At 43.0% G+C, this 26558-nt stretch overlaps 1 protein-coding gene and 2 long non-coding RNA genes across 4 annotated transcripts; 2 read left to right on the top strand and 1 right to left on the bottom strand.

Annotated features, from left to right (window-relative positions):
- Positions 1-49: 49 nt before the first annotated feature.
- On the top strand, positions 50-20435 carry LOC307203979. Its single transcript, XR_013833412.1, has 2 exons — positions 50-394; positions 20241-20435. It is a non-coding gene; the product is annotated as an uncharacterized lncRNA (long non-coding RNA).
- LOC307204040 lies at positions 431-2449 on the top strand. Its single transcript, XR_013833483.1, has 2 exons — positions 431-525; positions 2241-2449. It is a non-coding gene; the product is annotated as an uncharacterized lncRNA (long non-coding RNA).
- BAG4 (BAG cochaperone 4) lies at positions 12808-26558 on the bottom strand. 2 transcript variants are annotated; one of them, XM_079955139.1, is made up of 5 exons: positions 26231-26558; positions 19042-19143; positions 17101-17355; positions 15558-15812; positions 12808-13763 (listed from the first exon to the last, which is right to left on the bottom strand). In XM_079955139.1, the coding sequence occupies exons 1-5, from the start codon at positions 26408-26410 to the stop codon at positions 13263-13265; spliced, it is 1293 nt and encodes a 430-aa protein (XP_079811265.1). In that variant the 5' UTR covers positions 26411-26558; the 3' UTR covers positions 12808-13262. The 2 variants fall into 2 exon arrangements, with proteins under 2 accessions (XP_079811265.1, XP_079811266.1); XM_079955140.1 differs by lacking the exon at positions 26231-26558 and adding an exon at positions 25862-26086.

Raw genomic sequence — 26558 nt, 5'->3', positions numbered from 1 at the left:
GCGGGGCTGCCTGGGACGCGCGAGGCAGGCCGGCTCTCCTCGCGGCCCGCCTTCCGCCGCGAGCCTTGAGGGGCCTCGCACCTCGGCAGCGCCCGGCGGGGGAGGCTCTTCGGAGAAAGCGAGGCCCCGCCTCCGCCCTCGGGTGTCTGTGAGAGGCCGCGGAGGAGCCCCGCGCTCAGAGCCTCCCTTCGCCCGGCGAGCAGGCTGCGCGCCCCCCTCGGCCCGCCGCGCTACCTCACAGGGTTGCTAGGAGGAGGAGGAGGAGGAGGAGAACGCGAGAGGAGGCCCAAGGCCGCTCTCGCCGTGGCTAGACGGGTCGTCTGAAGACCCCCCCGCCTTTGTTACCCCCAGGAGCTCAAGGTGGCGCAGTGACCCTCACAGACAACCCTGCGAGGTAACCCGACCAGGTGGGGATTTGAACCCAGGTCCTGTGGCGCTTATGGGGAAGCCCTCGGGAGGACCTGCGCACGAAATAACACTCCCAACTTGTGATCCCCAGTCCCTGACATAGAGAGACATACTCAGGTAGAACCTAGCCACCAAGAGCCTTAAGAATAAATGGCAAAAGGGACAGTAAACTGTGTATTTTCCCTGTTACTGGTTTTTAGTGGAAAAGGATATAGTGTTCTTTTCTTAATACTAGAACTGAGAGTCATTTAGGACTGGCAGAAGGAAGCAGTTCTTCATACAGCACATTGTTAAAACTATGGAGTTTAGTGACAACCACCAACTTAGATGGCTTTGAAAGAAGATTATACAAATTTATGGACAATAAAGCTGTCGATGGCTGCATAGTCATGGCTGTGTGTTACCTCTTGTATTGGTGCTTCTGAATATTGGTTGTTGGCGTTCACAAGTGGCAGAGTGCTGTTATGGTCCCATCCTGCTTCTGGAGCATAGACATCTGGGAAGCTGCTGTGTTCTGCAATTGTTGTTCTTCATTCAATAAACTTTACTCCCAGGAAGTGCGTAAAGGACTTCAGTCTTATGTTTACCGTATTTTTCGCTCTATAAGACGCACCAGACCACAAGACGCACCTAGTTTTGGGGGGAGGAAAACAAGAAAAAAATATTCTGAATCTCAGAAGCCAGAACAGCAAGAGGGATCGCTGCGCAGTGAAAGCAGCAATCCCTCTTGCTGTTCTGGCTTCTGGGATAGCTGTGCAGCCTACATTCGCTCCATAAGATGCACACACATTTTCCCTACTTTTTAGGAGGGGAAAAAGTGAGTCTTATAGAGCAAAACATACGGTATATCCTTCCCTCCAACAAGCTCAGGGCAACATTTTTATGGGGGGGTATATATCATCCAGGGACGCAGGTGGCGCTGTGGGTTAAAGCCTCAGCGCCTAGGGCTTGCCGATCGAAAGGTCGGCGGTTCGAATCCCTGCGGCGGGGTGCGCTCCCACTGCTCGATCCCAGCGCCTGCCAACCTAGCAGTTCGAAAGCACCTCCAGGTGCAAGTAGATAAATAGGGACCGCTTACCAGCGGGAAGGTAAACGGCGTTTCCGTGTGCGGCTCTGGCTCGCCAGAGCAGCGATGTCACGCTGGCCACGTGACCCGGAAGTGTCTCCGGACAGCGCTGGCCCCTGGCCTCTTAAGTGAGATGGGCGCACAACCCCAGAGTCTGTCAAGACTGGCCCGTACGGGCAGGGGTACCTTTACCTTTACCTTTATATATCATCCAGTTAATCATTCTCCCCTGGGCAGTTCACAAATTAAAAGCAATAAAATACAAATACAAGCAATTGACAGCTGAAACAATGCAGAGGGCTGCATCAGCACAAAATTAGCATACAACCATATGGAACTGGGGAAGTTCGATAACCAACAAGTCCTGTTACCCAAAGACAACCTATACTTCTGCTTCCAGAAATTCCGGTCCTAGATTTTTGCCCTTTGGACAATTCATTGTTAAAATGCTGATTGTAAGAGCTGCTAGACTTGGGTGCAGGATTTGACTCACTTAAGTCTTTGTGAGGCTGGGCATCTTGTCTCTGGCATGGGCCAGGGAGGGGGACATTTGGCCCTCCAAATGTTGATGAGACTGCTGGGGTTGATCAGAACTGGAGCCCCAACAGCTGGAGGACTGACTGCAGGTTCCCCACTTCTGCACTGTTATACATAAAATGCATGTGTATGCACAGCCTGCTATTATACATAGAAACTGAGCAGTCCTAATACTAAACAAACATAATGTGACTGACACTTAGACTTGTGTATTCCACTTCCCTTTCAGTGCTTCAAGGAAGAGAGCTGGAACATCTCTATTTTCAGCTAACCACATTTTATCCTTTCATCCGAACCAGGACAAAATGATTAATGTACACTGGTTTGTTGTAACAAAATGTGATTTCTGGTCCTACTTGTTTCAGCTAAATCTTCGTTAAAACTAACCACAGTTGGACCCAGTTAGACAAAATAAACTGCACTCAGTTGAAAACATTAGTAGATACCTTGACTGCTTCCTAGAAGTTACTCTAGAGGAGGGAGATAAGAACAGGCTTTTTCTTTTAATAAAATTTTTATTAATTTCCAATTTTTAACAAACACAAAAACAACATAAAAACAAACACAAAAAATCATAATTTCTTTACCTTATTTCCATAAACCTCTTTTCCCGGACTTCCCCATGCCTTCCCCTTTTTGCATCCTTTATTTTAACAATTGTTCAGCAACCCTTCTTAGCCAATTAAATATAAATTCATTCTCCTTTTCAATTTCCCCCTAAACTAAACACAATTTACCGCTGCAATTCTACGTCTTCCTCTCCCTCAGCATTTTAGCACTCCTCAATTTTATAATAACTCTTAAGATATATTTTAAACTTCTTCCAATCTTCTTCCACAGTCTCTTTCTCTTGGTCGCGGATTCTGCCGGTCATTTCTGCCAATCCCATAAAGTCGATCACTTTTGCCTGCCATTCCTCCAGCGTGGGTAACTCTTGTGTCTTCCAATACTTTGCTAGGAGAATCCTTGCTGCCGTAGTAGCGTACAAAAAGAAGTTCTTATCCTTCTTCGGCACCAACTGGCCGACCATACCCAAGAGAAATGCCTCTGGTTTCTTGTGAAAGGTGCACTTAAGCACTTTCTTAATCTCATTATAAATCATTTCCCAGAAGGCCTTAATCTTTGGGCAGGTCCACCAAAGGTGAAAGAAGGTACCTTCAGTCTCTTTACATTTCCAACATTTGTTATTGGGCAAATGATAAATCTTCGCAAGCTTGACTGGGGTCATGTACCACCTGTAAATCAGTTTTCTCGTAGGGCATTACATGCCGTGAATTTAATACCTGTGGTCCATAACTGCTCCCAGTCAGCAAACATAATGTCATGACCTATGTCTTGTGCCCATCTAATCATAGCTGGCTTCACTGTCTCATCTATTGTATTCCACTTCAACAGCAAGTTATACATTCTTGATAAATTCTTAGTATTGGGTTCTAACAGTTCTGTTTCTAATTTCGATTTCTCCACCTGGAAACCAATTTTCCTGTCTTGTTTGTAGGCCTCCATTATTTGAAAATAATGGAGCCAATCCCGTACCTTGGACTTTATTTTCTCATAACTTTGTAGTTTAAGTTCACCACCTTCTTGTTCTAAAATTTCAGAATATTTCGGCCAATTAGTTCTCATATTGAGTTTCTTTACCTCCTTGGCCTAAGAACAGGCTTTTTCATGGTTTAGTATTGTGTCCAAACCAGTTCATTACAGCTTCAGAGGTACATTGCGAATTGTTGGGAGCATAGGACAGTTATGCCCCCCCCCCCAATTGTGAGAGGGCTTTTCACTTATATGTTGGTTATTGGCTTCCCCAAAACTGGCCATTGTGGGAACAGAATAGCCTTTGGGGTGAACCAGCAGGTCTGTTTTCCTTTGCTTGACGAAAAGAACATCTCACTTGCTGAGTTTTTAAATCCATGGAAGACAGGAACCATTTGAGGGCATTCAAATGGACAAGGAACGTGTGTGTCCTCTGGCATATCGCCATCAAGTTTACAGCCTTCTATGACTTTCAGGGCAAAGGTCTGTGACAGAATGTCTCCTTTACTCATAGAGGGGCCCTGATTGCATTTTGGACCTTTGCCCTTATACTTGTGCAGAGCTGTAAATAGGATGGATGATGGTCATACTTTGGAAAGGGTGGGGCCTAGCTGCATGGCCCTGTTCTCCCTTGCATGATTGTTTGCACATAAGTAGGGATGGAAGGATCTGTCAGTTTCACATTTTTCCCATCTTAAATTCGGTTTCCACATTTCTGCAGCAATTTGCTAAAGAAAGAAAGAAATCCTTGTGAAACTGGTATCATTTTAGTGCAAAATTCTCCTAAACATATCCATTTTAATGCAGTTTCCTCTAATAAAGGCATTTTTATAAACATTGGTTGGTTGGAGACATACATTACAAAATTTGAATAGGTGTGAATGTCAGAGGATGGCTCTGTTTTGGTTTTGTGCAGATTTGGTAGAGTCATCTTTAAATATGATCTGAATCAAATTTCTCCTTACCCTAACACTAACCCATGTGTAATCTGAATGCCGCAGTAAGGCATTTGTTTCCAAGTAAACCAATACAGCAGGCAGAGAACCACATTCTGTAACATGGCATCAAGGGAGAAGCCTAGGCAATAATTTTAGTGTGGAAAGTGAGATGTTGCAATCACATCCCCATTTTTGTGGAATGTTGGAATGGTGTGCAGCTGTTGCTTTCATGTACTGTCATAGGCTTTCAGGTAGAATTTATTGGCCTGGTGTGGAAAATCAAAGCTCCATCCCAAATCAGAGATGCAAATTTGGAGAAGGGTTATAGCCTATTTCCCTAAATTTAGGACAGTTTGGGAGTCAGAGGCAAAGTCTGGTTCTTGCCATCAGGGCTTAGTCTGAGCTATAGAGGTATGACAGGATTAAGGTACCAACACCCACAATCTGTTGACAAGAACAGATAGGCTAAAACAGGTTTGGTCCAACATCAGCATAATCCCTAATATCACCACCACCCTTCTCTTAGGAAATTCCCTCAAAGTTTCAAAAAAATAACTGCATTCAGTTAGTTACCTCATTGTTGACCCTTCATATACTTTAAACTGCTGACAAATACAGCTTGCACCACACATTGTTATTTCTGATCCGTGGAGCCCATTTTAGAAAGAAATGCTTTGCAATTTGATGCTAATCTTCCTTTTCCAAACACAAGACAATTCACAACCCATCTAAAAATAGAACATTTTACCGTCTCGTCTCTGCCCAAAGTCCTACCAATGACAACTGTGTTGGACCTTATCTGCAAAGACAGAAAAGAGTTAATGGCTAATCAGACTATTACGTATTGCCTATACAGAAATTTTTCATGAGCTCCTGATATCTTGGGGATAGAACCCAACTCCAGCTAATCTGCATCCTTGGCATATAAAGGGGGCTCTGAAATTCAGAAAGGTGGATATTATCAGGGACCACATGGACACACATCCTCCATTAGAAGATTATTTGAAATTATCAGAAATAGTCAACAAAATGGACACATTAGTTTTATTTAAGGTGTGATACATTAAAATATATATACATATTGATATATGATTGTATCCAACACTGGTCATACTTGTAGTAACCTCGGGTTAAGTACTTAATTCATTCCAGAGGTCTGTTCTTAACCTGAAGCTGTTCTTTACCTGAAGCACTACTTTAGCTAATGGGGCCTCCTGCTGCCGCCGGAGCATGATTTCTGTTCTCATCCTGAAGCAAAGTTCTTAACCTGAAGCACTATTTCTGGGTTAGCGGAGTCTGTAACCTGAAGCGTATGTAACCCGAGGTACCACTGTACATGGCTAACTTAGGTAGAGAGTAGCAGTTGTATACAACCTTTCTTCTACCTTTGCATGTACAAGATGTTTCTAATGCAGTTGGGTGGAATTAAGCCCAATCGCAACTGCTCACTGCCTGCCTCTACCATCACCACACACAAGTCTTAGTAGCAGAGCTCTGAACATTTCCCTTCCTAGTGACTGGACTAAATTGAACCTGGGGAGTAGAATAACTGGACAGAGGGAATGTTCTAGCCCTTCCTTGGACAAAGGTAGCTAGTCTTTTTGGGCCTGAAAAGCTGCATTTGTTCTTGGCCAACCCTCCATTGGCCTCTTGCCAGCGAAAGGTGAGACCAAGACTAAAGAGAGTGTGGAAACTCTCAAGCACAAGTCACACGCACACACGCACACACACACACACATATCCAGGGGGCAGATGTTGAAAACTCTCAGCTCAGCTCATTACCATATGGGGATTAACTAGTCTAGGTGACTGAAGCAAAGAGGAGAACTGTTGAGGTGTTTTCCCAATTTAAAGCACCCTAATGCGGATAGTTACTTTCCCGGTCTGGAGAGTTCTACAGGTTGTCAAGGGCAAAGCAGCAAGTTAAAAATAGGTAGCTAGGCAAACTTGTCTCCATAGTATACATCCCTCTGAGTCTCTGGCTGGAGTCTTGTACGTAAAACATAATTGTACTTAAATTGTGTTTCAAAGTTGGCATAAGTAGTGCCAGAGTTGCATTGAAATTCAGCGATACTGCCTTCTGACTAGGCTGGGTGGGGAACTTTTGGTCCTCCAACTGTTGGACTACACGCCCATCATTCCTGGCCTCTGGCAACACTGCTTGGGGCTGATGTAAGCTGGAGTCCAACATCTGGAGGACCAACAATTCCTCATCCCTCTGTAGGCTGTGGTATTCTGTCTCTCTGTAATAAAAATTACGATTTCAAGTTGCTGGTCTACTTTTTATTATTGTAAAACCCCACCTCAATTTAGGAAAGCAGAATTGAAATTGAAATACTTTATTGTCACTTTTACAACTTGTATACAGTGAGATTACACGAGCACCCCCCACTCAGCTCTCTTAGTCTTAATTCCCCTCGTTTACTGACGCACACCCACCAAACCCAAAAGTCAGTTGCCCTGTTGTTATCTTTTCATTCAGCAGCCTAACATCCCACGGATAGAATCCGTTCTTTACCCTGTTGGTGAGACTAATCATGTTTCTAAATTTTCTGCTCAAAGGTAGGAGATCAAGAAAGTGCCGGCCAGGGTGTGAATCATTCCTGAGAATTTTCCTCACTCTCCTGAAGCAATGTTCTTCCGTGATGTCATCCAGCGGATTCACGGGATAGCCCATAATATCTTGTGCTGTATTCACCACCCTCAGTAGGCACTCCCTGTCAGTTGATGTCAAACCAGCGTACCACACCATGATGCAGTATGAAAGGAGCTCATCAAATGTTGATTGACATCGTTCTTTCACAATACTCTGAGGAGATGGAGAATACTAAGGATCTGCCCTCTCAGTTAAAATACTGGAACTATTACTCAGCAAAAAACATATTTGCCCAACTTGTGATTCTTAGTGTCCAAGACCAAAGTGGCAGATATACTCAAAAAGATGCCCATTTTTTTCTTCCATTGTATTTTTTCTTCCGATGCATCCTATCTAAAGTTGCATCTGCCACTCAGTCTTGTGAATCGCTTGATCAACATGGGATGCTAGATTTTGTCCTTCACCACAGGTTGATTTCTAAAATGTTTGTGCAGTGGCTGGTGACTTGAGAGTATACATACACTTCACGTCCAGATAAGTGAATAACAGGGGTATTAAGAAGTAGGAGCTACAGGGGGAAAGGAAACATATTTGTACCTCACATCTTCTAGATCAGCCAAAGGCTTCTTAAAGAGCAACATTTACAAGCAGTGGTTACATTATTTTGCAACATGGAGGCAGGAGATAAACAGCCTTCAGATCTGGCCATGGCAATGACAGATGCCTTAGTTACATCACATCTGGATTACCGCAGTTCGCTCTACATAGAGCCTTTGAAGTATGCTCAGAAATAACTTGTCCAGAATGTGAGATATATAACGGTAATTTGGCATTGAATATCTGGCTTTTTTGATTGTATCATAATTTGGAATGTTTTAATGTGGTTTTTATTGGATTGTTAAAATGGAAAACTTTATATATGTGTGTGTGTGTGTATGCGCGCGCACACACACACACATACACACAGAATGTGGCAGCCAAGCTGTTAACAGGAGCTACAAATAGGGAGCATGTAATTCCCTTGTCCAGCAGCTGCACTGGCTTCCTATATGTTTCTGGACATTAGTGAAAAGTGCTGGTAAAAAGCTTTAAAGGTCTGAACTATTTAGGACTGGGATATTCAAAGGGCCACCTTACCTTTTGAGATTATCTTCAGATGCCCTCTTGTGTATCCCAACCAGGGACAGAGGAGAAAGGAGATTTAGTTTGCAGTTAAAGGCAACTGCGTTCCCAGCATTCCCAGAAACAGGCTTAGTTGTGAACAAGGCGGGGGCTTTTTTCTGTAGTTGCACTTAGACTTTGGAACTCCCAATGGAAGCCCATCTCATCTCTTCTCTCATGGTCTGCTATATCCTTTATTATAATCTCACTGAGTGTGTTGATGAAAGCTGTATTCCGAGACATCTAGAGGGCACCAAGTGGGGGAAGGCCATTGTAAGCTGTTTTACACTGCTGATTTATGGTTTTCCCTTGTTAGCCACCTTGAGTTATTGAGAGGAAAGGCAGGAAATAAATCCATTTTCTTTCCACACACACCCAAAGGCAAGATGGGTATTTACTTGACAGAAATTCAATGAGTGGCAAACTCATTGTGCTAATACATACTGGCATGGAATTGATGTAAATGATGTCATAAAACCCTTGTTTACAAGGAACTGAAGACCAGCCAACAATGCACAATTTTCATGTACTGCCACTTAGGGTTACTGCAACAGGGCTGTTGCATAAAAGGTACCAGTTAGTGCTAAGATGTTCACTGCCATCCATTCATTCACAAAGGCTCATGACTTTCAAAACAAATCAGTCTCAGACCAGTTTTTGGCAACCCTGCTGCTCTTTCAGTTTGTTAGAATCAAGTCTGTGAATTGCATGACCCTGCACAATCTTTCCACTCAACAGTCTCAGCAGAGTTATAAACGGACTGCAATGAAGTGTTGGTTGAAAAAATGATCGTTTGACCCATCAGCTAGTGCAAGATATTTAAGACAATGTTTTACGTAACACATACTCATAAACCACATCACACAACAGTAAGTCCACAAAGGATTATTGTATTCCATGCTAGTCCAATTCTGAATAGACCCACTCAAATCAATTGACTTATTGACTTAAGCTACTCATAATTTCAATGGGTCTAGCATGGGCTACAACCTGGAATTATAAAGTTGCAAATTTGTATCAATAGTACAAGAAAATAAGAGAAATGCTGAATTAAACCAAACATCTATCTCGTGTAGTAGTGTAATCCCATAGTGGCTCTCCAGATGCCCATAGGAAACCCGCAAGCAGTACACAAGTACATTAGCATTTCCCCACTCTTGTTTCTCAAAAATTGTTTTAAGAGGCATACATATCGTGACTACAGTGGTGCCCCGCAAGACGAATGCCTCGCAAGACGAAAAACTCGCTAGACGAAAGGGTTTTCCGTTTTTCGAGTTGCTTCGCAAGACGAATTTCCCTATGGGCTTGCTTCGCAAGACGAAAACGTCTAGCAATTTTGTTTCCTTTGTCTTAAAACCATTAAAACCAAGGGTGCATTGCTTGAAGAGGTGCAGTTGCGACTTGACTTCGAGGAGCAACTGATAGCACGCGGTTTGGTAGCCTTTTTTCAGGTTTTTGAGGACTTTGCTGATTTTTGAAGCTTTTCCAAAACTTCTTTTGCATCCATTTGGTAAGTTAAACTTTTAAAACTTTTTTGGGGGTTTTTGGATTGGGGTGTTTGGAATTCAAGGACTTGGTGTTGGGGGGGGGGTTTGCAAGAATCTGGGAGCTTGTGTTTTTTTTCTGCATTTTTCTGATTTTTGGTGACCATTGGGCCAGTCTGCTGTTTTTTTAAAAAAAATTCTGGGTTTGAATTTCTGTGTGGTGGGTGGCTGGAGGAACAGTTGAGGAGGGGTTTGCAAGAATCTGGGAGCTTGTGGGGTTTTTTAAAAAAAAAATTTCTGATTTTCTGTGACCATTGGGCCATGTTGTTTATTTTTTAAAAAAATTCTGGGTTTGAATTTCTGTGTGGTGGGTGGCTGGGGGAACAGTTGGGGAGGGGTTTGCAAGAATCTGGGAGCTTGTGGGGGTTTTTTCTGCATTTTTCTGATTTTCTGTGACCATTGGGCCATGTTGTTTATTTTTTAAAAAAATTCTGGGTTTGAATTTCTGTGTGGTGGGTGCCTGGGGGAACAGTTGGGGAGGGGTTTGCAACAGTTGGGGAGGGGCTGGGGGAACAGTTGGGGAGGGGTTTGCAACAGTTGGGGAGGGGTTTGCAATTTCTGTGTGGTGGGTGGGTGGCTGGGGGAACAGTTGAGGTTTTTGAAGACTTTGGTGATTTCTGAAGCTTTTCCAAAACTTCTTTTCCTAGTACACCAAAGTGACTCTTAATGGGAGCTGCCACCTTCAGGAGGCTTGCATTCAGCACTAAATTTAAATTTGGCACCAGCTGTAAGCCCTGCTTGCAGAGAAATGATTCTACCACTCCCAATGGAGTGGTGATTTTTGGAGTTGCTGATTTTTGAAGCTTTTCCAAAACTTCTTTTGCATCCATTTGGTAAGTTAAACTTTTAAAACTTTTTTGGGGGTTTTTGGATTGGGGTGTTTGGAATTCAAGGACTTGGTGTTGGGGGGGGGGGGTTTGCAAGAATCTGGGAGCTTGTGTTTTTTTTCTGCATTTTTCTGATTTTTGGTGACCATTGGGCCAGTCTGCTGTTTTTTTAAAAAAAATTCTGGGTTTGAATTTCTGTGTGGTGGGTGGCTGGAGGAACAGTTGAGGAGGGGTTTGCAAGAATCTGGGAGCTTGTGGGGTTTTTTTAAAAAAAAAATTTCTGATTTTCTGTGACCATTGGGCCATGTTGTTTATTTTTTAAAAAAATTCTGGGTTTGAATTTCTGTGTGGTGGGTGGCTGGGGGAACAGTTGGGGAGGGGTTTGCAAGAATCTGGGAGCTTGTGGGGGTTTTTTCTGCATTTTTCTGATTTTCTGTGACCATTGGGCCATGTTGTTTATTTTTTAAAAAAATTCTGGGTTTGAATTTCTGTGTGGTGGGTGCCTGGGGGAACAGTTGGGGAGGGGTTTGCAACAGTTGGGGAGGGGTTTGCAATTTCTGTGTGGTGGGTGGGTGGCTGGGGGAACAGTTGAGGTTTTTGAAGACTTTGGTGATTTCTGAAGCTTTTCCAAAACTTCTTTTCCTAGTACACCAAAGTGACTCTTAATGGGAGCTGCCACCTTCAGGAGGCTTGCATTCAGCACTAAATTTAAATTTGGCACCAGCTGTAAGCCCTGCTTGCAGAGAAATGATTCTACCACTCCCAATGGTTCCTTTGCAACCATGACTTTTCTTGCCCCGGAACTGACACCAGTTGTGGGCCTGGTAAGGAAAACAACCTTGCAGGCAAATTAGGAACCCAGCTGGCCTAATCCGGCCCATAGGTCCGAGGTTCTCCCATGCCTGCTCTAACCCAACATCTAGAAGCAGTAAGAACAAGCACAGCTCATTTTAGCACCATCATTATACATCAACATCTTTGCATATCACTAACACCACTTATTGTACTTCCTCGTAGTAAAAGCTTCAAGTTGCTAACATATTTATGTATACACTAGGGCTTGATGCCCCCGCTTGCCAAACCCCCTTTCCCACACACACCTGACCAACCCTGTCAACTGTCCTCTCACAGCTCACCCAATCCCTTTTAAATGAGGGCGGGTGGCACTTCAGAGAGCAGTTTGGCAACCTGCTCTCTGAAGCACCTCCTACTCTCCTTTAAACAGCTTGTCTCGATCTCTTGCCACCCACACTGCTTACCTGATGGTTTTTCATGATGCTGGTGTTACCAAGGCCACATACAAATTTGTGTCCCCTCAAACACTACTTATAGAAGAAAGGTGGTGCAACCTTTTGAAATAAAACCCAACAAATCTAAACATAATATTCTGACACTTCACAAACTCACTGCCAAGACAGCCAATGGTGCAACTGGGCATTATGGAGGACTACACAAATTCATAGACAATACCATTCAGTAGCCAAGTATTAAAAACCAGGCCATACTTTCTCTTAAGAAAGACGTCCCAAGCATCATGCCACAGGAAACAACTTTAGTGTATCCAGGGTATAATCCCATTGTGCCATTATATATGCCCCTCTCATTTATACAGACAGGCATTCGCTCATAAAATTCGTCACTCAAAACAGAACACTGCACAATTCATTTAATACCCAATTCATCATTTTTAATGATCTGATACACCAATACTGTTCTTACTTGATGATGCCTTGCAATAAGTGTATGTTTTAAAACTAAGTGGTTTATTTCTTATGTTTGGAGCAACAACCACTTTGTGAGGAGTTAAAAGATTCACAGCAGTAGCCTTTCCTGCCACCTATAGAGTTGATCATACGGAATCAGTTACAAGATTAAAAGTGGAATACAAAAAACTGCAACATATGAAGTGACATCACAATTAAGTACAATTGTCCTGAAATGCCTCCGGCCCACAGTTCCTACAGTCAGTCTCTTATTTGCAATGATCAAAGCACTTCCTTCTGCCTACCTCATGAAAAAGCAGTGTGGATTATATCTGCATGATAAAGGAGAAAACATAGCATAAAACATCTATTGGTTTTGGCTGCCATACTGTATGGTTGCACTTTAACAGAAAGTACCCAAAAAGTTACCAAACACTACACAATTTATATGGCAAGGAGTGAGGAAGGCGGAAATAATACACAAGAGCAGCAGCTAGGGAGACGAAGTCTTGGTTTTACTGGTGCTGGGTTGTGACTGAAAAGTCTTTGTACCTTACAAATTTTGGCATGTTACTTGAGCAGCTGAAGTCCTTGGTGTTCCAAGAGATCTCTTCAGAGATGCACGCTCTGGTACCAAAATGTCTTTTACTTGAGTGTTTTCCTTCTGCGGCTGGAAAAATGTGGCAATATCCATCGAGGCTGCTATAGCTGAAGTCTTCAGTCACCAGGGTCAGCACTTCATCCCTTCTCCTGCATTCATTGGTAGGATCACCAAGACTTTGGGTCTGAAATTGTCATTTAGTCACAACCAACTAACCAGTGGTGTTACTTTAAAATTAAAATGCAAGTCCCCACTTATTGCTTTGGGTGGTAAAGAGGGCTGAGAATCGGACAAAGCTAGATATCTCTGGGCATTCAAAGACTGGAGGCCTGAGGATTATTACCTACATTAAAGCCCCTTTCTTTCCAGTTCTTCCAGTATGGCCTGGATTCTGTGAACGGCCTCTTTCCTTGCCTGCCGTACATTGTCCTGACCACCCGTCTCCACAGAGTCCAGCTCCAACAACTTCTTGGTCAGCATTTCCTCCAGCAGCCAGTAGTCCTTGTCTGTCTTTTTCCCTACAAATTCGTCCACCTCCTCCTCCAACTGCTCAACGCCCTCCATAACTTGCATAACCTTCTGTATGCCTGATGGCACATCTGGTATCTCTGATGGAGTCTGAATACTGGTTTTAGATCCTGGTCCATGGTCGGCAATCACAGATGGTTTCCTATGTACATTATCATACAGCTGGGGCTGCGCACTATACTGCACTTTGGGGTTGGAAGCAGATGGCTTAGTATCAAACTGTGCCGGCTTGTAGTCATTCATGGTCCCAGAAGGCAGGTTATTGGCTTCAGAAAAGTAGCCCTGCTGGTTACTTCCTTGCTCCAATTGGTTATAAGAGTCCTAAAGAAGAAAACAAGAGCCTTCAGCATGGTGTCCAACTCTAACAATCCCATTACCCCACATCCTGCCGCAAAGGTGCTGTCCACACAGATCCTTGGGCTGCCAATACTGCCAGGCTGCCTCTGTGTTTATCAGTAAGGTCTGCATGCTCAGGATGTCAGTGCAAAAAGGTCCAAGCACTGAAAGACACTAGGGACAGGACTTGCACTTTGAGCCTGTCAGATTGACATCACAATGTGGAATGACATAATAACTTGAATCCCAGGTGACCTGCATAGGCCCTGCAACCCATAAGCAGTTCCAAAAGGGGGGAAAAGAATACTAGATACTTGGCAGACCAAGCTCTTGAGGTTTTTTCTCTCTCAACTGAATAGCAAGAAACAGCTCAGCAGCAAGGAAGTGGGACCTTAAAGAAATGACCAAGAGGCTGCATGCAGCTCATGGACTGAAAGTTGCCAACTCCTGTAATTAATGAAGGGTGGCTTCAGTAGCCAAGCGGGAAATTGCTCCTATCCTACTGAAAATGCAAACTAAATCTGTCTATGCTATGTCTACAGAAGCATAAGAGGGCCTATGTCCTAGCTGAGAAAATCCATTGGCTGATAAAAGGAACAAGGGTACAAGTTGGCCAGGGGATAATGATGTAGACTGTTCTTGTGTACCTTACAATAACAAGCAAAGGGGGAAAACACAGCCCTTCCAAGAAGGTCCAGGTAGCAATTCACAGCTCTGGGAAACAGACAAAAGATCACATCTGTATGCCTATAAGCAAGTACACTGGGAGGGTTAAGGGCTGGAAAGCTTGCCTGTGGGTTTCAAGCTTAAGATACACCAGAGGAGAAAGTTATATTCCCGTTTCAGATGGCTTATCAAGGTGGAGTTGGACTAAGCTAGCACCTACCACTTTAGGCTTTGCTAGAGGTGGAAGGTGATCTACAGAAATGAACATAAGCTTAATATAACAGCACCAAATTATTCCTTCACTACTTGCATTAAGCAAAGGATGCCAGAACTTCAAGATTTGTTCATGTATGAAGGCCTGAAAGGTATGAGATGTATGCACCTTAAGAACCACCTTCTTCCAGGGTGATTCCCTTCATATCTGTTCCATCAGCCCTACTCTGTATTCCTCAACTATGTGAAGCCTAATGGGTGGCAATAAGGAGTAGGATCTTTGTGGTGGCAGCATCCACCCTGTGGAGCACTCTTAGTTGAATTTCATAAAATTTGAAACTTTATGGTTTTATGGGTTTGGTCAGAGAATGTTGTTTCAAGAAGAACTTTAGCTGGGAAAACTTCTCATTACAGTGGTACCTCTGGTTACGTACTTAATTCGTTCCGGAGGTCCAGAACTGGGCTACAACATAATCAGATAAAAAAAAATCAGATTTAAAAAAGCCTATGAATTGACCAAAACAGTGCCAATTAACTGGGCACCATTTCTCTCCCCACTGCCCAAATACAGATGCCTTAAAAACTGCAGGTGGCAGGCATCATCCTAAGAGATATTTTCTCTTCGCTCACACTTAGGCAGAATTGGCTCTTCTAAATATGATGCTTGCTACAATACATTTTGATCTAAAAACAAAGAATCCTGTTTTCTACAGCCATACTTTTACCCACATACAAATTTATTCAAAAGACAACCCATTAAATAAGCTAATACTGATGATAAACTTATTTGTTTCTTTAGTTAGGAAGCAGATTTTATATAATAGCCATTGATACAAAAAGCTTCCCAACAATGAACAGAGGACAAGCATTGGGGAGAGATTGCCTCCCCTCAAAAATTACCTTTGCATTGTTATTTGGAGCATGTGGAGCAGATACTCCACTAGGAGGCCATGGAGGAGAGGATTCTGCAACATATTGATTCCCATGTCCTGTTGATGAAGGAGACCAACCATACGGAGGATGCATTCCATACTGGAGAGGAGGTCTCCAGTTTGTATCCTGAAGTCTTGGCTGAGGTGGAGGCGGGGGCCTCTGTTGTGGAATGCTGTGATTGCAGTCGCCATACGGATAGGGTGGGACTGGAAAGTTTGGTGTCTGCAGGCCGAAGGAAAAATGAGATATGGTTTCTTCATATAGCCTATGAGAACACATTGATTAATTAAATGTTGAGACCCACCAAATAAGACTAGGCTGGCAGTTAACTGCAGAAGCAGGGATCCACAATTCTGCTTGTCAAGGCAAGAGTTCACACTTTTGGGTGAGGGTGGCGAGAAAAACTCAAGCCTTGTGTCTCCAACTTAGAGCTGATGAATAAAGGCAGGGAATGTCCTTGTAGTTGGGCTGAGCTTCAGAGGGTACAATAAAACGATGGGAGGGAAACCCTGCTTCTCTAACCAGTTCCAAACTGAAGACAGGCTAGGGAATATTGTTTGGGCACTGGGTGTAGACAGCGCCGTTTGTGCCTATATGACACCTAGCCAAGCCCCTGCTCCCCTCCACCACTATATCAGCAAGAATATGTAGCTTTTCACAATACAGTGGTACCTCGGTTCTCAAGCGTCTCCGTTGACGAACATTTCAAAACCTAAACGCCGAAAACCTGGAAGAAAATGCTTTGGTTTTCAAACGCACTTCATAACTTGAATGGCTTCTGGTGCATATTTTTCAGTTTTCTCAATTGAATATGCAGACAGCCCTTTGCGCTTCAGTTGTCAAATGTTTTGGAACTTGAACGGTCTTCTGGAACGGATTACGTTCGAGAACCGAGGTATCACTGTATTTACTAAACTGTAGTATTGTCCTGTGCAGGGAATTTGCAAATAGAGATTAATTTAAAAAGTATCTGATCATGCTGGATACTGAAAGTACAAACTAAGCTGTAACTTAAGACATGAATGCCAGGAAGGAAGGCCCATCACCTCAGGAACTCCGAATAAGCTTACAAAGGATTGGAATGGAGATACCGTATTTTTCGCTCTGTAAGATGCACTTTTTCCCTCCTAAAAAGTAAGGGGAAATGTGTATGCACAGCTATCCCAGAAGCCAGAACAGCAAGAGGGATTGCTGTTTTTGCTGCGCAGTGATCCCTCTTGCTGTTCTGGTTTCTGGGATTCAGAATATTTTTTTTCTTGTTTTCCTTCTCCAAAAACTAGGTGTGTCTTATGGTCTGGTGCATCTTATAGAGCGAAAAATACAGTAGTTACCAGGAAAAACAGTAACTTATAGGTTTTGGAGCTTTAAGAGATGATTATATAAGCATCTGGCATAACAGATTAAGGTCTGAATGTTAAAGACAAGAATACTTTAATAGTATGTCAATGGTAGAAGGATGCAGCCAATCAGTTATATGAGATTATGTCACCAGCCCACACTACATCCTTACCTGTGGAGGAGAATATCCTGGCATTTGCCTCCTCACCATGGAACCTTCAGCTGGGCAGTCTGGTGGTGGGTAGTTCCAGTTAGAAGCTGGTGATGGTGATCTATGTACATTGGGAGACTCTGTGGAATATGGTGCATGAGGATGCCCTGAGGAATAGTAGGCATTTGATTGTGGGATATTGGAATATGGTGGTCCAGTCCCAGAAGTAGAGTATGGAGTGCCATAAACACCATTTGTGTAGGAAGGATCAATTCCCTAGAAGATAAGAGGGTAACTTATTTAAAACCAACCTTGAGTGCACAGCAAATCAAGTATTATGTCTCAGGAACTCCTGGACAAGAGCTAGTTATGCTATCAATTCCTGGGCCAAAGATGGTTCCTTTATTTTTTATCAAATAAAGCTCAGTAGGTGTCATTTCTGCAGTGAATGTAGAAGCCACATCCACTGAGCTTTTTCTTGACCATGCAGGCCTTCAGTTACAGGTAGCATAGAATGCTGTGTGGGCCCTGCTATGCACAATCCTGTTTCAATGCAGAATTTGTTGCATCCCTCAACATCAAGAATTCCCTTTGGAACCAGGCAAGGCAGCCATATTATTCCAACAGCGGCTAGTACAGACTCTGCTTACCTAAGCAACACGAAAATTGGCTGTCAGATTTCTGCCAAGTGCCGAGAGATCCTGAGAAGTCTGCATTCCTGGTCATTTAGATCACACATTTTCATAGGGTTTGTTATCTGGGCTTAATGAATCCACAGCTCTCTTATTCATATTGTAAACCCAAAAGGATGGAACCTCATCTCCTGGTACTCTGCCTTGAAGAGTTGCAGTACTCAATAAATGTGAAATGGTTGCCCTGCCGAAGAGATAGTAAACCACCAAGTGCCCTCTAGTGGGAATATATTAGAAGTTTTAGTGCCTCTGAGAAGAGATTTGCCATATTTCCATCAGTGATTTCTGGAAATGTTTGAACAACACTTACTTGCAAGAGATTGCACACTGTTGCATTTTTTCTCTGCAATCATCCAATTTCTTGCTTGCATAACCGTTTTGGAAACAATTTCCCACCTATTTTGGTTTCGTTGCTTTCAACTCACACGTTCTGCAGCTCTGAAGCAAGTTCTGCTTTTTAAAATGTATTAAAAATGCACCCTGCTCATCCTCCAAAGAACTTAATGTGGCAGTTGGGGCAGCATGGTTTTATTCTTATTAACAAGCTGATGTGGTTGGCTAGGTTGAGAATTGGTATAAAGTAGTGACTAAGACCCTGGTTTAAATTCTTGCCTATGTCCAAACTTCACCTTAAACCCTTCCCATCTTAAATGACACAATGCTCATCTATATTATAGCCTCAGATCTGTACTAAAATCAGGCCCACTTGTTTAATCCAAATGGAAAATAAATGTTTGAGGAAAACTAAGATATAGTTGCTTCCGAGGATATCACCAGTCTCCAGCAATGCTCCCTTTAGTAGCAAATGGAACAAGATGTTTTTGAACCAACTGAAGGGTTTATTAGAACCACACGGGTACTTTGGATAAGGAAGAACTTGTTCTGTACAGAGCAAACAGCCTTGTATCATTATTATTCTGAACAGACTACACTGTTGTATGACAGATCTTTTAGTGGGAAATCTGAGACAGGTCATCTAATGAGCTTTACAGGCTGCTGTGTAAGGCACGGGAACATGTGTAAAGGTCCTCCTTCATCACTGCAACATGATGGGTCATGGCTTTTCACACCCGGATGCTACAGCTACACAGGATGGTACAACTAGTTTACAAGGTCTTCCACAAGTAGTAAGCCTTATTATGATCACCACTTGTCAGTATGAAAATAACTTTAACATTATTTTAACATTGGAGTGCCATCCACTCTGTATTCAATAACCAAATATTTCCATGAGACACCACTTCTCAGACAAATTGTCCTACGACTATACCTGGCCTTGGAGCTCTGGTCCAACAGAATATGGGCTTGGGTAGGGAGTTCTGGAAGATGAATTCCAGTAATGCGAACCATATCCATGATAAGGGGGGTGCTCCTAAAGAAAGAAACAAGATATTCACTTCCTGAAAATCATCAACATGTCTTGAAAATGTATCAAAATCTTAGAATCTTCTAGTTCCTTGAAATATTGTATGTAGCCTAAAAGGACTCTGAATGTAGAAACTGTTAATGAGGGTTTCAACAGACCTATGCATAGTCAAAAATTATTTTCTGCCAATCCATGGCAACAGAGCTAAATTCAGCAGACTTCTGGTAATAGGAGGTTTTGCTTCCTTCTTTCTCTTGCAAATACAGTCGTACCTTGGCTCCCAAACACCTTGTGAGTTGAATGTTCCAGCTCCCAAATGATCAAAAACCGGAAGTGAACATTCTTTTGGAAGCTGAACATCAGCCAATCAGAAGCCGCGCTTTGGAAGTCGAACATTTCGGAAGTCACACTGACTTCTAGAACGGATTCTGTTCAACTTCTGAGGTACGACTGTAAAGCCCAGTTCTTCTAATAAGCAGCTGGGCCAGCCTCTTAGATAGTCTTATCAGCCAAGCCCCAGTGGAGAGGCAAGTTGAACCTGACTAAAAATTTGTGGTGAATGGTGCAGTTTAAAGAGTAACAAACCTTATTTCAGGCACCGGTTAGTATGCAGGGAATGATGCAATTCTAACTTCAAATTCAGGGTCAAACTAGATGTCAATGCAAATAGCAGCTGCCAGGCTGCTATAATTTTTCTGCTCTACTGTGGTTGAGACAGAAATCATTCTTCTTACAGTGCTGTTTGCATTTACGGTATACAGTGGTACCTCGCAAGACGAATGCCTCGTAAGACGAAAAACGCGCAAGACAAAAGGGTTTTTCGTTTTTTGAGTTGCTTCGCAAGACGATTTTCCCTATGGGCTTGCTTTGCAAGACGGAAACGTCTTGCGAGTTTGTTTCCTTTTTCTTACAACCGTTAATACCCAGGGAATCCGCGCTCCGCAAGACGAAAAAACCGCAAGACGAAACAACTTGCGGAATGAATTAATTTCGTCTTGCGAGGCACCACTGTATAGATATAAAAATAGTAGACAGAATCGTATCATTGTCCAAAAAAGCAATTTCTGGTTCACATTAAGAAACTTTGTTTTTAATATTCCCAGGGACAAGGATGAAAAAAGTCTACACAAATGAAGAAATTCAAGTTTTTAAAGAAAAAAAGAAAACCTAGCAGCTTCAGTGCACAGAATGCTAACTGACAGTTGCAGGAATGGTATGACTTGAACCAGAACAGACTGTTCATATGACAATGTTTTGTTGCAGGAACCCCAATGGTTCTATAAAATTTTAAAATAAGGGCCTGACTCTCATTTCCAATAATTCTTTATTCACTCACCAGAACATTGGAAGGCAGGAGCATATTCACATCTCAGTGAGCAATTACAGAAAAGCTTACTTGTACACCTCTTGATACATTTTGTTTTTAAGTGAAAGCTAAAAAAAATCATTAAAAATTCCAATATATTATTATGGCTATGGCATTAAGTTGGGTCAAGCAAGCTTAGCTACCCCCTCAAAGGTGTCCCAAGTACAAAAATCCCAAAATATTAGCACATTTTTGTATAATCCTTAAATTTATTTTTTCCATGGCAGTTTACAAGACTTCACAAGATACACAAAAGCAAACAGCAATAAAACAGTGAACAATAATATACAGTATTAATAGCAATCCCAGCAGATATAAAATACCTTTGAGGTTAAAGGTTTGGGAAAATAAGATGGACTTTGCTTTGCCCCTAAAAAGTGGAAGCTTAGTGGTAAAGAATCTGCTTTGCATGCAGGAGGTCATAGGTTCAATCCTTGGTATTGCCAGGGAGGGAGGGCTGAAAACATTTGCTGACCTAAATGCTGCAAAGCCAATGCCAGTCAGTGAAAAGTACTAAGCTAGAAGGGCAAATGGCATGACTCTGTATAAAGGAGCGTCCTATGTTCCTAAAAGACATCAACATTGACACTAGATGAGCCACAAGCTTGGCACTGTAACCTCCACTGTTGCCATCCCATTTCGCTTAAGATAGCAGAGGCAACTGGAGAACCTCATCTGGGGAAGATCTCTGTATATAGGTATCTTGATATGGCAGAAGATGTTCACTCAAGAATACAGTCACATGCTATGTTGGGCTTTTAAACATCAGCACTTTTGTGTTCAAAAACAGACTGTAAGCCAGCTGAGCTCTGGCAAATTGGGTTTCCAACATCCACTCCTAGTTAGTAACCTAGCAAATGTATTTTGAATGTAGTGCAGTTTCTGGATAGCTTTCAAATGCATTCCTACATACAAAGAACGGCAGGAGTAGAACCTGGAGGTAATCAGAGCTTGGTAATTAAACAGCAACATACAAATCTGTGGATAAAACTGCACGGTTGTATTTCATGCTGGCTTCCTTTTGCAGTACTTGAGATACCCCAAATACAATTCACTATTTTATTAAGTCATAGTTCCTCCACTGGCTCCCTCAGCCAATAAAGCGAGATGAGCGCTGCAACCCCAGAGTCGTCAGTGACTGGACCTAATGGTCAAGAGTCCCTTTACCTTTAGTTCCTCAGTATAGATGACCTAACTAGGAATATGGGTTGGGAAAAATATACTCAAACCAGCAGAGAAAAACTTCATATTTCCAAAACAAAAAAAAAAAATTCCTTCCAGTAGCACCTTAAAGACCAACTAAGTTAGTTCTTGGTATGAGCTTTCGTGTGCATGCACACGAAAGCTCATACCAAGAACTAACTTAGTTGGTCTTTAAGGTGCTACTGGAAGGAATTTTTTTTTTTGTTTTGACTATGGCAGACCAACACGGCTACCTATTCATATTTCCAGTGATTATATTCCCCATTATTGTAGAAAGTTACAGCAACCAAGGCCTATATGCAGCAAGCGTTGCTGTGACAAAGTAGCTTTAAATACAGACACAAAGCAGTCTTCCCAAAATAGCCATTGTACAAGAATCACACACAATAATGGAAGGAATCAAGATTAGAGGTCAATCTTGCCAGAAAGCTTTGTAGCAACTACCTGTTAACAAAATGATTTCTCAGTTTTGGGTTTTTTAACACCATATACAAAGCATTGATCATAATTAAGCCTATACAGCACCTTTGTATCATTATGATACTGTAAAGATAGGCTAACAACTCCAATTAAAATTTTAATAAGGGCACACTAGCTTGGTTTGGGGTTGCTTCAGATACAATGCTAAAGGGTAGTTGAGCATTATGAGAACAAGTCATAGCAAGCCTGAGACTTGCGCTCTGGTTACAGGTAAAACATTTGCTTCCTGGTTCGTAAATATTCCTGGTCAAATAAACTAAGGTTTAATGTGAATGCGTTCATCACTGCTCCATTATTCCTACTTGTTTTCTCAGTCTGGAGGGAAATTACAAACCAGAGACTGGTTTCATATTACATGCAAACTATTGTCTTTGGTTTGTTCCCCTCCCAAGAAACCACTAGCAAATCCTGGCTTACTGCTCATGGGAGGAGAGGAGAGAAAAAAGCAAGTGCTGTTCATATGTAATGCGAAGCCAGCCTCTTGTTTGTTGCCAATCCCTCCCACTCCAGCCTAGGAAAGGCAGGAATGGAGCCCACAATTCCAGCAAAATCAAGATTCTGAAGGATACCATACACTCCTCAACTGAATATAATGAATAGCTTCAGATTCAGCCACATCTTCAAACTAAATAGGACTGGTGCATTATGCACTTTTCTCACTCCAGGTTCGACAAGAATAAAATACAAGCTAAAAACACAAGTAAGTAGTTAAAACAAAAGCAATAATCCCCCCTTCCACAAAGACATTTAAAAGGCTGTGGAATACTAATCAGCCAAGGGCCTGGTTGAAGAGGAACATTTTTGCCTAGCTCCTAAAATATATAATGCGAACCTCCCTGGCGAGAGCATTCCACAAATGGAGAGCCACTACAGAAAAGTTCTGTTCTTGTGTTGCCACCCTCTGGACCTCTTGTGGAGAAGGCACATGAAGAAGGACCTCAGATGATGAATGCAGAGTCCAGGGTGGTTTATATGCAAAGAGGCAGTCCTTGAGGTGCAGTCCTGAGCCATTTAAGGTTTTATAGGTCAAAACCAGGACTCTGAATTGAGCCCAGAAGCTAATTGGCAGTCAGAGCAGTCAGGCTCGGATAGGTGTAATACACTCAAATCATGTTGCCCCAGTAAGCAACACGGCCGCCAAATTCTGCAGCAGCTGAAGTTTCCACAGTCTTCAAAGGCAGCTCTTTTAAGTAACCCAGCCTAGAGGTTATCAAAGTATAGACAGCAGAAGTTAGGAGGCCAACGGGGTCACCAGCTGAAGCTGATGGAAGGCACTCCGTGCCACCAGAGCCTCAAACAACAGCAGAGGATCCAGGAGTTCTCCCAAGCTGTGTACCTGCTCCTTCAGAGGGAGTGTAACCCCATTAAGAGCAGGCTAACTCTCAACCATCCAGTCTGTTGGGAGGTACCCATTAACAGTGCCTCAGTCTTATTTGGATTGAGCTTCAATTTGTTGGCTCTCATTATCAAGGCAAGAAAACGGTCCAATACATCCACTAACTCATCTGCAGATGTAAAGGAAAGGTAGAGCTGTGTGTCGTCAGCAAATTGCTGACAAAGTATTCCAAAACTCTAAATGACCCCACTCATGTAGATGTTAAATAGCACGGGGGAGAAAATTGAGCCCCGAGGAACTCTACTGAAGGCTCCATGGGGTTGAAAAGCACTCCCCAAACAACACCCTCTAGGAGCAATCATCCAAATAGGACCAGAGCAGACGCAAAGCAGTGCCACCTAAGGATATCTTGGTCGATGGGATCGAAAGCTGCTGAGATGCTGAGGAGAATTAACAAGGACATATTGCCCCTGTCTCCTGACAAAGGCCATCATACAGGACGACCAAAGCAGTTTCTGTGCCAAATTTCACACACCATAGCACAGCTCTGCCCTTACAAAGTGTTAATCAGTTTTTGCAGTCCTCCCACCCGCACACAAGTGGCTCCAATGTACAGTGGTACCTCAGGTTAAGTACTTAATTCATTCCGAAGGTCCGTTCTTAACCTGAAACTGTTCTTAACCTGAAGCACCACTTTAGCTAATGGGGCCTCCTGCTGCCGCTGCACCGCAGGAGCCAGATTTCTTTTTTTTTTTATAAATATTTATTGAGATTTTTTAAAATACAAAATGCAAAAATAATAAACAATATAACATGGATCATAACACATTTTTCAGAACTTCTTTGGACTCCCTCGCGTCTCCCACTCCCACTTACATCATTGTAAATTTTTTCCAGCAATTTATCATCTTGTTTATATTCTTAAATTTTATTCAGTTAATTTAATCTATTCTCCACAAATTTATGTTTCCCTCAATCTCACTTATCATCAAGTTCAATCTAATTCAGTGGTAGGCAATTATTTATGATCTAGCATCCTTCTTAGCATTCAACCAAATTACAATACTTTTGTAGATAAATCTTGAATTTCTTCCAGTCTTCTTCAACCCTCTCTTCTCCCAGGTCTCGGATTCTGCCAGTCATCTCGGCCAGTTGCATATAGTCCATCAGCTGCATCTGCCATTCTTCCAGTGTGGGTAGATCTTGAGTTTTCCAGCTCTTGGCAATGAGTATCCTTGCTGCCGTTGTTGCATACATAAAAAATGTTCGGTCCTTCTTTAACACCTTCTGGCCGACAATGCCCAGAAGGAAGGCCTCTGGTTTCTTAGTAAAGGTATACTTAAATACCTTTTTCAACTCATTATAAATCATTTCCCAGAAGGCCTTCACTCTAGGGCAAGTCCACCAGAGGTGAAAGAATGTTCCTTCATGTTCTTTACATTTCCAACATTTATTATCAGACAAATGGTATATTTTGGCAAGTTTAACTGGGGTCATGTACCATCTATATATCATTTTCATTACATTTTCCTTCAAAGCATTACATGCAGTGAAGTTCAGCCCAGTGGTCCACAACCTTTCCCAGTCCTCAAACATAATATTATGCCCAATGTCTTGAGCCCACTTTATCATAACCGATTTAACCATTTCGTCTTGTGTGTTCCATTTCAGCAGCAAGTTATACATTCTTGATAAAACCTTAGTTTTTGGCTCTAACAATTCTGTTTCCAACTTCGATTTCTCCACCTGGAACCCTAGCTTTTTGTCATTTTTAAAAACTTCTTTAATCTGAGCGTAATGTAACCAGTCTCGCACTTTATCCTTCATTTTCTCCAAACTCTGCAATTTCCAATTGTCTCCATCTTTTTCTAATATTTCCCAATATTTTGGCCCAGATTTCTGTTCTTATCCTGAAGCAAAGTTCTTAACCCGAGGTACTATTTCTGGGTTAGCGGAGTGTGTAACCTGAAGTGTATGTAACCTGAAGCGTATGTAACCCGAGGTACCACTGTATTAAAATGACAGCTTGCGAGGGGACAGGATGGGACACCCCACATAATTCAAAGGAGACAGAAAGCAGCATAGACCCAATATCACTATTACAGACATCAGGTTTGCTTCTCACCCTCCTCCTCCTCCACTTCCCTTCCAACTTCTTTTCCTTTTGTGCCATGCCATTTAGATTGTAATCCCGAGGGGCAGGAACTGTCAATAACACTTATCTGTTCTGGACTGTAGTGCAGGGCAAATCAAATTTGTTAAGTACGTAAGAGGGGGGGGGCAGGGAAGGGGGAAATCGCCTCGATTGAGAAGACAATTATACAGTACAAAAGACTTACCATTTTACTAGTGTCAAGTGGATTGTTATTCTTTTTCTCTCCCCTCTTTCCCTTATGTGGACCCAGCCAGGTCGCCTGTCCCTAGTTCAGTTTGAGCGTGAAACGAGGAAAAACCAATGCATCTGCCCTGCATTAACCAGCACACATTTTCCTTTCGGCGATGGGGCGGCCCGGGCGGACCAGTCTTCCTTCCCTCTCGCCCCGCTTTGGCTCCCCCTCCCTCCCCGAGGGGGTCAAAGCAGCGGAGGAGACGTAACAGATGAGAGGCGCACGTGGCGACGCTCAAGCCTCGAGGACACCGGGGGGGGGGCGCCTACGTCACAGACCCTCATAAAAAGGAGGGGGGAGGAGGGAGGACTCGGCCGTTACCTGAGAGCCGTCATAGCCGGGCCGAACCGTTCTCTCGCTGCCGCCGCCGCCGCCGCCGCTGCGATGCCGCGGGCACCTGCGCCCCTCCGCGCCCCACGGCGGTGGCGGAGGAGGCTCGGGCTCAGGCCGGGCCCGCTCCACTTCCGCCCCGTGTAACAGTCTCCTCAGCGCCGCCGCCATTAAGGGCTCTTAATTCTCTCCTAGTCCCCTTGAGAAAGCAGTGCGCCTGCGCATCTCCTTCCTGTCATAGACACGCCCCCTCCTCCCTGCCTTATCGTAAACAGGCGTTTCGCCAGCTATAGCATTCCCGGATGAGGGGAGTTCTGAA

The sequence above is a fragment of the Podarcis cretensis genome (assembly GCF_951804945.1).
Source record: "Podarcis cretensis genome assembly, chromosome: 15".
NCBI lineage: Eukaryota > Metazoa > Chordata > Lepidosauria > Squamata > Lacertidae > Podarcis > Podarcis cretensis.
The sequence above is the reverse complement of the archived record's forward strand: the minus strand, read 5'-3'. Positions and strand labels throughout refer to the sequence as shown.